This window comes from Xylocopa sonorina, unplaced genomic scaffold, assembly GCF_050948175.1.
Source record: "Xylocopa sonorina isolate GNS202 unplaced genomic scaffold, iyXylSono1_principal scaffold0059, whole genome shotgun sequence".
NCBI lineage: Eukaryota > Metazoa > Arthropoda > Insecta > Hymenoptera > Apidae > Xylocopa > Xylocopa sonorina.
The window spans coordinates 564,764-579,928 of NW_027490130.1; the positions used below are offsets into that span (position 1 = coordinate 564,764).

Genomic DNA, 15,165 nt, shown 5'->3' on the forward strand with positions numbered 1-15,165 from the left:
GCGTCAGAAAAATCCAGATCGCAGTGCCATCTGGATTTCAATCTCACTTGCATTCTTTTATTCTCTATCTGTCCAACTTATTTTTATGTTTAGTTAATCAAAATTTAATAAAAATAATAAATGTATTATTTCTAATACACTCAACAATAAGGAAAGAGCAAAAATCGAAAAAATATAAAATACACATATGTGTATATTGCAACGTATTTTTTATTTCTTCCAACTCCCCAGACAACACAAGATAAGATGGTGGCGACATCATACCGGCACTGTAGCGACACTTCTGAGAAGTGTCAGCAGATCCGTAGTCATCTGTGTCCGTATTTGTTAGCTAAAATGCCGGCACGCAGTGGCAGCACGTTCTAGTCACCAGCGTAGCACGCGTGCGAATGACACTGCGCCAGCACCAGCGTGACACGCGTGTCATCGTTCCATTCAAAAATTTTTTCTGCATTGGTGTAGGTGTCATATTTGTTAATGGGGAACCACCTGTTATTCCGTACAAATTAAATACGTGAGAGTTTAGATATCCGCATACGAGTACTGACAGACGTTTTGGTAGTTTGCCAACATTTATAGTTACTGAGAGAGCCATATATATTTTTCAATTCATCAGGAAAATTCATGCCAATAGAGAGTATTAAATACGATGGCAGCATATTGTTTAAGGAAATGTAATAAATGATACATTTACTTAGAAAATGTTGAACTAATTAAGTTACGTTTACTTTACTAGCGTATCACAATTTTCAGGTGAAAATATTGAACGTAATTATTTGTTTTCCTTTGGTACATATATTCTTGTGGTAAATGGTTTTATCATTTGTAAGGATTATTAAATATAAAATATACCTTTGTTACATGAATTTTTAACGATGAGTTGAAAAAAATATTTATAAAATAAGTGTATGTATTTTTACGATAAAGTAATTAACGACTTTTCTGAAAAAATCGCTGTATTAAGTTATAGTTTATAGAAAATAATAAAAAGAAGTTTTTCTATCTTTCTTTCGTGTCAGTGTATCTATTTTCGAATCGAAATAAATAAATTGCTTAGTTTAGTCATTTTTAATATTCGTTTATAATTTTTATGCAAACAGCTTCTTCATTGGTATATATTAGCCCACGCCACTGGCACGCGTGTCACTATGGTGAGCTGATAGTGTAATTGCCGCGGCGGTGTAGCCCCTGTGCTAGATCGCGGTGCTTCAATAGTGCCATGACACGAGTGTCAATAGTGCTAAGACTGTGCCGTTACGAGAGCTGAGTAGCAGCAGTGTCTTAGCACCGTTCTGCCATGAAATTCATTCCACCCGGCGTCATTGACGTGCCATCGCAATATAATTGAGGAATGTTTTTAAACTTATATTAAATAGTTATTACGGTTTGTTTGTATTAAATGTTCTGAAGTTATTTTTTATTAATCGGTATATTAATATTAATCGGATTTATTAATTGGAGCGGAATTTGATTAATTGACTTAAAAATATTAATGAAAAATAATACTACATAATGTTATTCTATTCGTATAGATATTACGTGTAAATTGTTGGGTGTAACCCCAGTATACAGTAGCGCAACTGGCACGATTTTGTTACAAAATTTAATGCGCATGCGCGAAACAAGGCTCCGAATCGCAGTGCCATCTGAACTTCTGCCTCACTTGCTCTTTAGTTTTTCTTTCTCTCTCTCTTTCTTAGCAAACAAAAAGACGATTGAATATCTAACCAAACCTGAAGCTGAATTTGGAGGGAATTCAATATCTGTTGAAAGCTGCTTGAAAGCGTTGAAGCACGTTCAAGCTATTTCGAAGATTTTAGGAGAAAAAGCAATTTTATTCTTTGTTTTTTGTCTCCTTTTTTGGTTTGTATTGAGGTGGATCGAGTAGCTGAAATATGAAACAAGAAAGGAGTTGAAAGAAATGAAAAATAGGTTGCAATATAATTGTATATATATCCCTACTTTAATAAAAAGTATATTTTTATTAAAAATGTGATATCTTCGTCTTTTTCATTAATGAAACCTTTGCTTTTAAGATATTATATGTTTGTTACCGATATATTTGTATACATAGGTATTAAGTTTATATAAAATAACTTTAAAATAAATTTTAAAATAAAATATATAATATATCTTTTGTATTTTTCATTATATTTTCTCTTGTTTATCTTGTATAATATTTATGTTCTTACATTTTTATAGTCATAGTAACATGTGCATTTATATTTTTTCGATTTGTGCTTTCTTTTCTTGTTTTTCAGTGTACAGGTAGCCCTCCTCTAACACGGTATCTTATAACACGGTTTCGCTATAACACGATTCGTAAATTGCGGGAAACCTCCTACAACACGGTATCCTACAACACGTTTTCGCTATAACGCGATGAGAAAACTGCAAATCCTTTGTACATACAACACTGTATGTACTTATACAGCCGCGGCGAGGCTTGCTGTCCTAAAGATACATCGTTGCGGAAATGTATGTAGGTCTGATGCGTATTAGGTATCCCAAGGCATGGACCAGCACTTGAGACGTTCACCAACGGAGACTGTTTAGTATAAGAGTTTTCCGTGCGGTCTTAGCCTTAGACTAATTTACGACCGGGTAAAGTGCCCGACGCGGCTCTGCTAGCCACGTGCACGATGTCACTTCCAAATTGCTGGAAGAGCAAGACGGTTGTTCCTCTTATCGGGCCCTATGTCCCCCGTAGGACATTGGGGTACGCCCAGTTAGGGTGGGAACACACGATTGCTGCTTAATAATTAGGCAACGCCTACGATAGTTCTGGTTTAAAATGCGTGTGTTTTTTCCTCGAAGAGTCAGTCAGTCAGTTTTCCGTGTGGTTTTCGTACGTTCTTTACTTTCATCTCCGTGGCCTGAAAACAAAAGTGTCTCACGCTGCTACTCGGTAGTCTACGTCGCGCCACGGTGTGTTAAAGAACAATTTTTTTATCTTTAAGACATTAAGCTTCAGCCCCAAGCAATGTCAGGTAAAGATAAAACAACGTTCAAGAGAAAATTCATTTCTTTAGAAGTAAAGATTCAAATCTTGGATCGTCTATCGAAAGGAGAAAAAGCATCCCACATTGGGAAAAACCTTAATTTGAACGAAGCAACAATTAGAACAATCAAGAAAAATGAAAAAGAAATCAGAAGTGCAGTTGCCGCAGGATCTTCGACATCCGCAAAACGTTCAGCCCGCCCCAGACCAGCAATAATTGAGAAAATGGAAAAGGCCCTCAGCATTTGGATTGACGATTGCTGTCAAAAAAAAATTCCATTAGATGGCAATATTATAAAACAAAAAGGATTAAAAATTTACAACCATCTCAAACAACAAGGAGAATCCTCTGTCAATCCAGATTTTGTGGCGAGTAAAGGTTGGTTCGAGAAATTCAAAAAGCGTTTTGCGATTCATAGCATAAGAATCCAAGGAGAGTCTGCGTCGGCTGATCATGAAGCTGCTAGGACGTATCCAGAAAAAATTCAAAACATTATAGCCGAGCAAGGATACACAGCAGATCAAGTTTTCAATGCCGACGAAACTGGGCTTTGGTGGAAAAAAATGCCCAGTAAAACTTTCATATCGAAGACAGAAAAAACTGCACCCGGATTTAAGGTGTCCAAAGATCGTTTAACGCTCCTTTTGTGCAGTAATGCATCGGGGGACTTCATGACAAAACCGATGCTAGTGTACAGATCTTTGAATCCTCGTGCACTAAAAAACGTGAATAAAAACACCTTGCCGGTATACTGGACAGCAAATTCGAGAGCTTGGGTAACAGGACATTTATTTAGAGATTGGTTTTTGAATTGTTTTGTGCCAAGCGTTGAGCGGTATTTAAAGCGAAAAAATTTGAGCTGCAAGGCGCTGTTGCTATTAGATAATGCTCCATGCCACCCACAAGATTTAACACATCCCAACATCAAAATAATGTTCTTACCACCGAACACTACTTCGTTGCTCCAACCACTGGATCAAGGTATTATTTACACCTTTAAAACATATTACATAAGAAGATCGTTACAGTGGATTTTAGACGCAACCGATTCGCAATCAATTAGCGTAATGGAAGCATGGAAGAAATTTTCCATCAAGCACTGCATCGATATCATATCTTTGTCACTGAATGAAATAAAAACATCAACATTAAATGCGTGTTGGAAGAAGATATGGCCCTCTGCAATTGAAACGGAAAACATACGTGAAACATTAGAAAATGAAATTGGTGCGATATTAGAAGTCGCTAAATCAATCGGAGGCGAAGGTTTTGTGGATATGGCTTCCAAAGACATTGAAGATTTATTAGTGGAAGAAGAAGTTGACGAAGCGGAATTAATCGAAATGGCATCCCTAGATGCAAATCAAATCGATTTTGAGGACGTTAGCTCTGACGAAGATTGTGCAGTCAAGAATTTAACATTAAAAAAATTACAAGAAGGCCTATGCTTAGCGGAAAATCTGGAATCATTTTTCTTGAATGAAGACCCTTCGACGGAAAGAAGTCGAAAATTCAAAAGGGAGCTGCAAAACTGTTTAGCTCCATACCGGGAAATTTACAATGATCTAATAAGAACCAGCAAGCAAAGTTCCATTACAGATTTTTTTAAGAGGGGAAAACATACAAAAACTTTAAATAACGAAAAAAGTTCAGAAAGTGAAGGCGATGTCGTTCCACCGAAAAAACGTTCTCGGTTGATTATACTGAGCAGTGACGACGAGTAAATTCATTAAATTATGGTTGCGTTAGATTAAAATATTTTTTTTATACTTTGTGTTGTACATACATTTATATTTTTAATAAAAATTACATTGTTTATGTCGAATTAAGAAAAATATTTGTTTTTAATAAGTTTTTGGAACGTAACCCCCCCTTTTTGCACTAGCTCTGGGTCTCATGCAACACGGTTTCACACAACACGGCATTTTCTAGGAACCTAACTACCGTGTTATAGGAGGGTTGCCTGTATTAGAAATAATACATTTATTATTTTTATTAAATCTTGATTAACTAAACGTAAAAATAAGTTGGGCAGATAAAGAGTAAAAAAATGCAAGTGAGATTGAAATCCAGGTGGCACTGCGATTTGGATTCTTCTGTCGCGCATGCGCACTCAATTTTATGGTACACCGACATCAAAGGTGCCGACAGAGAGTTTCGCTACTGTATACTGTGGTTGTAACATTACAATATTTTGTCACAGAGTATTGGCAGTTTAAGTTTAAAAAACTTTTGCAACTCAAGCACTTCTACTTAAATATTTTATTCAAAAGAAAAACGGACAAATGGTAGTAAGAAGTTATGGCGACCCTCCGACTATCGCTAATAGAGGGACAGCACGGCCTACAGTTTCCTGAAAATACTCGATAACCTATCCTTTCCAATATATAGGAGTTCTGACCTGTTCCTAATATCCCAGCGTCTAAGGCACGCTTTTACGAAACGGTCCCACAGTACTTATAGGGGACTTCAATGCAAGACACAAGCTCTGGCACTGTCAGTCCCAAAACCACAACGGCAGGATCCTATATGACCTATCCACAAGTCGCAACATATACTTACACGCCCCAACAGACCCAACATACTCACCCACCACCCCAAACCGTACACCCAGTGTCATCGACTTCCTAATCACCAACAAAAGCAACCTAGTACACAACCCCCGCACAATCACAGCCGGCTTCTCGGACCACCTACCAGTCATCTACGACCTTCCAGCCCGCCCCCCTCCACCAAATCCTCAACATAACAGACCACAATTCAAAGCAGCAAACTGGAAAAAATTCAGAAAAACAATCAACGACCAAATCCCAAACGCGAAACCCACAATACACTCTGTCGAAGACATCGATCCCGAAATAGTCTCCTTCAATAAAATCATCACGCAGGCAGCGACGCAAACTATCCCACACAAACGCCACAACCTACGCACACAAACTCTACCCCCACACATAATACACGCCATCCGAATTAAAAACAAGGCCCGAACACTCTGGCAAAGACATCAAGAGCCAGTCCTCAAAACTATATACAACGCACTCACTAAACACGTACATCACCAACTAACGCAATGGAGAAACCTACAATGGGAAAACAAGCTCCGCTCATTAAACATAAACGAAAAATTCTGGAAAATAGCCAAATTCTTTAACCAACCGAACCCCCACCAAAACCCCCCAATTACCAGTAACACCACAGCGTATACCGACAGAGACAAAGCAGAAACACTAGCAATACATTACGCAAAAATCCACCAAACTGCACGTAACAATGGCAACCAATCCTTTACAGCTCAAATAAATGCACGTACCAGCAAACTACTAAACGATACTCACAGACTCAATCCCCCCTCCACACACCGTATCAAAGCAACATCACCCACAGAGATCCGGAACATAATAAAGAAGCTAAAAAACAATAAAGCGCCAGGACACGATAACATCCACAATATCCTGCTTAAAAACCTACCTCAAAAAGCAATAGTCAGACTGACCTACATAATCAATGCCACCCTCACACACAACTTCTTCCCCAATACTTGGAAACACGCTACAATAATCCCCATTCCAAAACCAAACAAAAACCCCTCCCTCCCATCGAGCTACCGACTCATCAGTCTACTCCTGTCCCTCTCCAAGGTAGCCGAAAAAAACATCCTATCCCCACTCAACGTACTCCTTGAGAAACAAAACACCATACCCGCCACCCAATATGGATTCAGACACAATCATTCAACCATACACCAACTACTGCGAGTCACAAGCGACATAAAAACGCAAATGTCGCTGAAAAACACAACCGCCATAATCCTACTCGACACCGAAAAAGCCTTCGACTCAATCTGGATCGAAAGACTAACGCACCAACTAATTGAAAACAAAATACCGGAACCTCTAACTAAACTACTCCACTCCTTTCTCACAAACCGAAGCATTGCAGTAAGGATCGGCCACGAAAAATCCTTAACACACACGATAGAGGCAGGAGTTCCACAAGGGTCAGTACTCTCCCCAACTCTCTTCAACCTGTACACTGCTCACATCTTCCACAACCTACCAAAACAGACAAATATTGCAGGATTCGCGGACGACATTGCCTTGTACTCCGTCAGCTCTTCCCCCCACAAGGCACTGGACAGGTGCCAAAACGCCGCGAACTTAATAATAAGTCGGCTACATAAATGGAAACTTAATACAAACACGGAAAAGACAGAAGCAATGCTCGTAACCTACAAACGAAAAACACCAACCCACATTAAAATCCAAAACACCTCAATACAGCTCCAAAAAACAGTCGAATATCTCGGAATCCACATCGACAGTAAACTAACATGGAAACATTACATAGCAACAGCAAACAAAAAAGCAACAGCAACCCTCGCCCGATACTACAACCTTCTCAAATCACCAGCTCTCCCCGTTAAACTTAAAATTATCCTCTACACAACACTTATACGACTTTGCTTTCTTATAAGCAAAGATGACGTACGCTTCCACGGTATGGCAAACAGCAGCCTACTCACACGTCAAAAAACTTCAAACAACACAAAACAAGTGTCTAAGAGTAGCTATAAACGCACCCCGCAGAACCAAAACCAGCAAACTACACCGTCTCCTCAATATACCAACAATAGATACCTTCATATCAAACACAACCAAAAACCTAAGTGAGAAGCTTAAATACCACAGCAACCCGACACTAAAAAATGTCAAAACATGCATAAAAACCCACTGGGGGCCTAAAAACCACTAACAACAACCCATATCACAACAACAAGAAACTAACACCAACAATCAAGAGGAAGGCAAATACCTACACAAAATCATGAAAATACACAAATGTAAATATACTGTAAATAGTCTGTACATAGCCTGTAAAATAAAATAAAACTAACAGCACTAACATAGAATAAGCCCCACTAACACCACTAACACACTAATCCCCCCCCCCCCCCAACAAAAACAAAACCGACATGTAACTAGGTTTTTAAAAATTGTTAAAAATTTTTTCCTAGACACACACAACAATACCCACAACACGTATTTATAAGACCTGAAAAGTTGCACTACCAATGTAAGCGCTAGATATTTCCGGATAGGGAACGCGACAATAGAAAGTAAGAAACATTGTAGCGATGAAATATTGTATACTCTGTAATCATCTATGAAAACAAAATAAACAAATGTCAAATGTCAAATGCGTCTAAAGCAGGGCCTGCTAGGTAGCCTTACTGATGAGTCCACTAGCAGGCCCAGGACGTAACGTTCTTACCCTCTCTTTTCCTTCCTTCTTTCCTCCGCTATTCTATAGCTAACCGAAGCATGCCGCTTCAAAGTACAGTAAAATTACATTCAAAATGGTAACAATGTTAATTTAAGAGTAATTAAAAAATTAATTAAAATAGAAAGCAGCAACTGTTGATTACTTGACATACATATTCATATAATAATTATGACAATTTGTGTAACCATAGCAACTCAGTTATTAGTTACATATATCGAACAAGTAAAAATTTTATTTTCAAAAATACTTGTTTCAACGGAATTTCAACGTCGATGAATATGGATGGTAGAAAAAGTAGAACAAAGAAAAAGCAGTGAAAAAAATTTCTGGGGATTATTTATAATAATGCCAATAACATTCTGTTCTGATGTCAACAAGAAACTATATTGATTTGCAAAAGGATCAATTTGATTTGCTAATACTGTATCACATGAGAATTGACGCTAGCCATAATAGTATAATAAAATAAGTAAAATAAAGAACATAATTATTTGCTAGTTTTCAAAACGTTCCTTTCGACTTTCTTAAAATCAGTTATACCTTGTTTTCAAATATTTTATTTTTCAATTCTTTGTGTAATTATTGGATTCACAAAGTATTCACAAAGTATAAGATTCACATCAGCGTACAATACGGTTGAACGAACGAAAAATGCTGCTCGTACGAAGAAGATTCAAAGTACAGAATGAGAACAAATGCTACAAAGGAAGTGTACGTTCCTTTCAATAGAAGTGATTAACAAGTCTGATAATTGTCGTAAATCACAGAAACCGTTTAAAAAGACACGTTCAAGTGCATAGCCGAATTCATTCGAAAATATTAACATGATTCTACGTTTTACTGACTGAACATAGCACCACCGATATATCACCAAACATACCACTGAAAAAAATAAGAATAAAAAGTCTTAAAATAACCATGAGTTGCAATTCAACTGTTTACCTGGAAAATTATCTTGAAGCTTCATTAATCCTTTAAATAATTTAATAAGAATAAGATTAGAATTTTTAAACTATACTGATGCGTAATATAATACCGATGTTAAAATGAAACAAAATTATTCAAGGAATTAAATGAATTATTTTAGTATTGCGATCCATGGTTGCTTTCACCCTGTTCATCCTCCCGATAAATAGAACACGATTGAGAAAAAGAGTGTTCCGATTTGTCTCGAATTTTTCTAGGTCAAAGTCAATTCTGCGGAAATTTCTTTTAACAGTCAATTTTCTACACCAATGTCGAGGTTTTTGTACAATCAATCTATAACATATTGTTGCGACATAGAATTTCTTTGTACCTTATATGGTACCTACATAATACGTTCCAAAGTCAATTTTAATTGATATATACATCTGCCTCGTGCCGGAACAACCACTATTACCTATATTATTATATAATAATAATTGTGATAGAAAAAGATAAACATATAGACAATGTTAGATATTTGCATAAGAAATTAAACGCAAAAGCATACAAATTATATGTATTAGATACGTAAAAGATTAAATATTATAGAAGATAATGAAAAAGAATAAATATAATTTTAGACTAATGAAATAATAAATTATAGACTGAAAGCAGAACGAATAAGGAACCCCCCACCCAAAAAAAACAAAGGGTAAGAATAAAAGTTCACTTCGTATACATTTTTGGCTCTAGCTATTTGGCTAACAATATACATGTATGATATAATTAGAAAACATTTTTTCTTTGCAGATGTGTTTAATCAACAGCATTGTCTGTGCTACAGAATAAAAAATCTTCTACTAGTTATTTGTTTGTAATATTGTATAGCATACATATTTTTTAGTAAACTTAATTAACTCTCATTTTACATCACTACAGAAAACTGCTGACACAAAAGCGAATACAGTTAGCTGTTGAATTTTACTCATATAAACCATAAAATTTGAATGAAATTGTGATTCTCTAATAGTTTATAAGTTTTCTGTTTCACTTTCATTTGATTTGAATGACTTTAATCGAGTTTTTTCAAAATATACATTGTTCTAAGAATCGATATGATATCAATATCGGAATAAATTACGAGCATTAAATTAATAACCCTTTCGGGAAGTAATATGTATTATCTATACAAAATAAAAAACAGGAATTTAGTTATACTTTGAAAATAGATATAAAACCTGCTATGCTAACACAGAACAGTAGACAACCTTTTTGATAAAAAAATAATTTTGAAACGTTCTGAAAATGTTAAATTTCACAAAACTGGAAAATTTTTGTTAAATCGTATTAGTGATTTCAGTCCTGCTAAATATAATGCCAAAATAAATTATATTACCTATGAATTTTAAGCTTGTATTAGTTATATTTATTATAATAGTTATAATACAGCCATCGCAACGATTAATAACTGAAATCTATACATATATTAATAATTACCTAAGTTTTTACGCGGTGTAAAATATACCAAAAATTTAAAGGATTATTAATACATTAATTTAGTTTTCTGTTCTGAAATTTCGGACAGTTAGAGCAACCACGTGTTTTATTTATTAGCTTTATACATATAAAATACTTCACCTTCTAAATGCGAATAACTTTGAAATAGAAAATAATATGTGGCACCTCTCTTAATAATGTAATTTTTATAAATATTTAAGGGAAGTTAGAGATATTATTTCACGGTTGGAAGTTTTCTGTGAAAAAGATGTATCAATCGCATAAATGGCGATGGAAGAAACTGGGTTTACTGGTTCGATTACCAGGAGCTGTAGGGAGCAGAACACAGAGAACAACTTTTCGAAACATCGTTAATTGATATTCGTGTTTTCTAAGGCAAATCTGATGTATGAAAAAGGGCTTAAAGACTTGATCATTCGCGCACAATCATCGGTAAACTGTTTTAGTCGAAAGATCTAAAGGGTTGCTATTTTGAGGCAGCTCGCACTAAATATGGTCAGATAGGCGTTGGCGTTATACCCGGGCAACAAACACCCCTGCTCAAGCACAAGCGATGTAGTGGGGGAATCCTCCAAAGTTACTTAGACAAGTTCACTTCTATGATTCGGACAGTTGGTTCGTTGTGACCATCTCGTACCATCCTCTAACAAACCAACTGCAGACATGGTAAGTAAGTGCCGCGTACACCATGATACACCACCACTGTCATTTCGAATTTCAATGTTCTCCACCGCTGGATTATTAACATCTTGTATTGTACGTGATTAGTGGTGGAAACGTGTCAATTATATATGAACTATGCCAAAATCTAACAATATGCTGGAGTGATATGAATTGGTCAGAGTGCAAACCTGCACCGGAAATTATAATATTATACATAGTGTGACAATGGAATATAAACAGTGATCGGCAATATTTTCATTTTTTTCCAATTAATCCTTCCATATTTCAAGGGTTATAGCTAACTTTTCAGTTATTTTGATATTCATTGTCCATTACATTTTACTTCCGTTTCTTCAGGTGTATTATAAAAATAAAGGAATGATGTAACCGTAGTAACTCGAGAGGCCGTACGAAATAAATGGTCTATATTTGTCTTGGCTTATTTTCAACTATACTGCGACTGATAGAATGATTCTATTTTTAACCCTTATGGGCAACGCCTTCCGAATTTTCTTCCATCTTACTTAATTTAGCTTCTTGCCAGATTTTTTTCACGTATTAGATAATAACTTTTATTATTATCTCCCCTCAGGTCATTTACACTATAAGCGTATGTTTAGTACCTTAGGCATTTCTACTTACACAGACATTCATTTGAAACATACATATTTGGGAAAATCCAAATTCAACTAGCATTATTGTATATACAGTGGTAACCAATTAAAATTGCACAACTATTTAAAACAGTTCATTGAATCAGCATTTTCTAATGGTTCAAATTGAACGAATTGTTCTTTCAGACTTGTGTCTGTCATAATCGTTAAACTTTATTGAGAAAAATTTCAACCTGCACTTTCGCCATTATTTTATTTTAAACGTGTTTTAAAACATTGGATTTTAGGCGGATAAAGAGAAAAAGAAGAAGACTAAAAAGAAGGAGGAGGCACCAGCTCCGCCTCCACCCGAACCTGAACCAGCACCTCCGGCAGAAGAAAAGCCACCAACTCCTACTGGTACACCTAAAGAATCTGGTTCAACTAGAGCAAGTAGTCGTGGCAGTCGAAAAGCTAAACGCAGTGGATCGAGCGTGTTTTCTATGTTTACTCAGAAACAAGTCGCCGAATTTAAAGAGGTATATCTAATAATTGTCCACTATTTTCATAGATTTTCAACTATACAACATATTCAACCGGGTAAATGAAATTTATCACTTCAGGCATTCCAACTTATGGATCAAGACAAGGATGGTATAATTGGAAAGAATGACCTCCGTCAAACTTTTGATTCTGTTGGCCGTCTTGTTACCGACAAAGAACTTGACGATATGTTAAACGAAGCTCCTGCTCCTATCAACTTTACTCAATTACTCAATCTGTTTGCAACTCGCATGTCAGGATCAGGTATTGACAAATAGTCTTATAAGCCAATAATTAATTAATGCTTTTTAATCGTCTCTATTTAATTATAATAGCGAATCGTTATATGATGTAAAATATTATCAAGATTTAAATAATAAAATATTTATTTATCATTTGTTAACAATTGATCGAACAAAACGCATTATGCGAGAGAAAAAAAACCAACGATATTTACTTCATTCATTCATAATAATGCAAACTGGTTTTAGTTGCAATAATTTACTGATTAGTATGTATGTATAATCTATTGTTTTGGTCAACAAATTTTACTTCTTTTATTTTCTACTCGAGGTGCCGATGATGATGAAACTGTAATAGCTGCCTTTAATACCTTTAACGAAAACGGTAAAATCGATGGTGAAAGGTAAGAAATAGAAATGTAGTGTACCCATATTTATTATATATTATATTATTGTAGAATCGGAGAGTAATTTCTTATCGTTATGGATTTGTTTTTTTTTGCCACAGATTGAGGCATGCCTTAATGACATTTGGTGACAAATTTACCGCAAAGGAGGTCGACGATGCGTACGATAATATGTACATTGACGACAAAGGATTTATCGATACGCAAAGTCTTATCGCAATGTTGACTGGTACGGGTGAGGAGGAAGAGGAATAAATTTAAGCGATTCCTTGCATTAAAAATTTTTCTCGAGTTTTTGTTCATTCAAGACGAATTCTCGTAATATCGTTAGATTCGCTTGATTCACTTCCAAGTTATTTCCTTTTATTAGCTAATAATGAATGAACTAAAATGAAGATTGTCAAGACCGTTAAAAATAATGGAATAATTTCTTGGAAGGAGAAACAGCGCATCTCCTGAAAAAGCATCACCTTTAAAAATCTCGATAATATTTCTTCATAAAATAAAATTATTTTAAAACTTTACAATATCACTTTTATCATTTTTACCCGTAACGGACCTCAATCTAGGACACGTTATATTTATGTACTTAATACTTGGTCAGCAAAGTCTACTCAACTCTTTCTTAAGATTGCCTGTTACATATGTATTTTAGAAACAAATTTTTTTGGTTTGTTTCCTATTTAGATTTTAGTTATGAAGAAGAAATTTGTTTAACTCACTCATCTCGCGATTAACCAAAGATTGCCAAGAATTCGAATTTACTTTACTTTTGTATTTTCGGCCCTGTGAATAACAAAGTTTAGATTTGAAATATTGAATTGTTATTAACTTAAAAATAGGAATAGTTTTTTTCAAGACACAAATTAAAAAAAATTTAATTCGAAGATATAAAATTTAAAAAAACAATTAGAAATTATGAATAAAGTCTATTTGAAACAGTCTATTGGACATAAACTGATTTTATATTACACTTACTAGATTTAGTTTCACATTACCTGTCAGCTGCGATACATTTTTATGAGAATTTGGGAACAATGATTAAGATGTCAATATTGTCAGAGGGCTGTTCAACACCCTAAATATTCTATTATAATTTATAAATCTTTGGGAAGGTGACGTGAGGAATTAAATAATTTATTTGAACAATAATATATAACGAAAAGGTTGACTTCGCTTTCTAATTTTCATTTCACGTCCTCATTTTGATCTTAAAGACGAAGGGAAAGTTTTGAATCGAAACATATGTTTATTGTCTCCTGTCTCCTCTCTCCTATTCCGAGTGTTAAATACATCCTGCCTTGCGCCACGGGGTGCGACGCGAAGGCCAAAAATATTCCCATTATATCGAATTATAACACTTTAATAGAACACATGTATATACTATTATACATATATTATACATAGAACGATCCCTAAAAAATAATATGACCAAGAGAGTACCTCCACTTCGACATTCTCTGAAAGACATACTCTGAAACAAATGAGTATAATATTGAATATAGATAAAATTGAATAATTAATAAGCGTTTGTTCATTCTAATAATAGACAGTTCGTTTTCAGTATTTGTTAGGTCGTTGTATAAATTCTTAATCGCATATACGAGTCTAGCTTTTTTCTCTTAACAGTATGAGTCGGTTACAATAGTTCTGCTCGCCTCTTTTTGGTGTGGCGTAGTTGAGCGATCATTTGCAGCAATTGGTCTCAAGGAGGAATTCGACAGAGATGGTTCATAGATGTTTCCATCAAATAAAATTTTCTTTCTTTTAATGGAAATCGAAAAGAAACGAAAGGAGCGAAAATGGAAAAAGTTTTGAGGTCAGCTAATAGAGAAGTGGTGACGAAGATTGAGAGTTAAGAAAAAAAGCGAAAAATAATGGCAAGGAAAAACAATTTTGATTTATCAGTACTTTAACTTGTGTTTTTAATAAAAAAAAAACCTTCATCTGCTTTATTTGCTTATCTAACCTTACAGATTTATTAAAGGATTCGTCTTCCAATATGAAT

General features: G+C 35.1%; 2 protein-coding genes across 3 annotated transcripts in view; one reads left to right on the forward strand and one right to left on the reverse strand.

Moving 5' to 3' along the window:
- LOC143432211 (protein krasavietz-like) overlaps positions 1-15,165 on the reverse strand; it is a 215,391-nt gene that overhangs the window by 173,432 nt on the left and 26,794 nt on the right. The gene's annotated exons all lie outside the window — the stretch shown is intronic.
- LOC143432199 (myosin regulatory light chain 2-like) lies at positions 11,221-13,684 on the forward strand. Its single transcript, XM_076908961.1, has 5 exons — positions 11,221-11,375; positions 12,274-12,504; positions 12,589-12,772; positions 13,082-13,154; positions 13,259-13,684. The coding sequence occupies exons 1-5, from the start codon at positions 11,373-11,375 to the stop codon at positions 13,410-13,412; spliced, it is 645 nt and encodes a 214-aa protein (XP_076765076.1). The 5' UTR covers positions 11,221-11,372; the 3' UTR covers positions 13,413-13,684.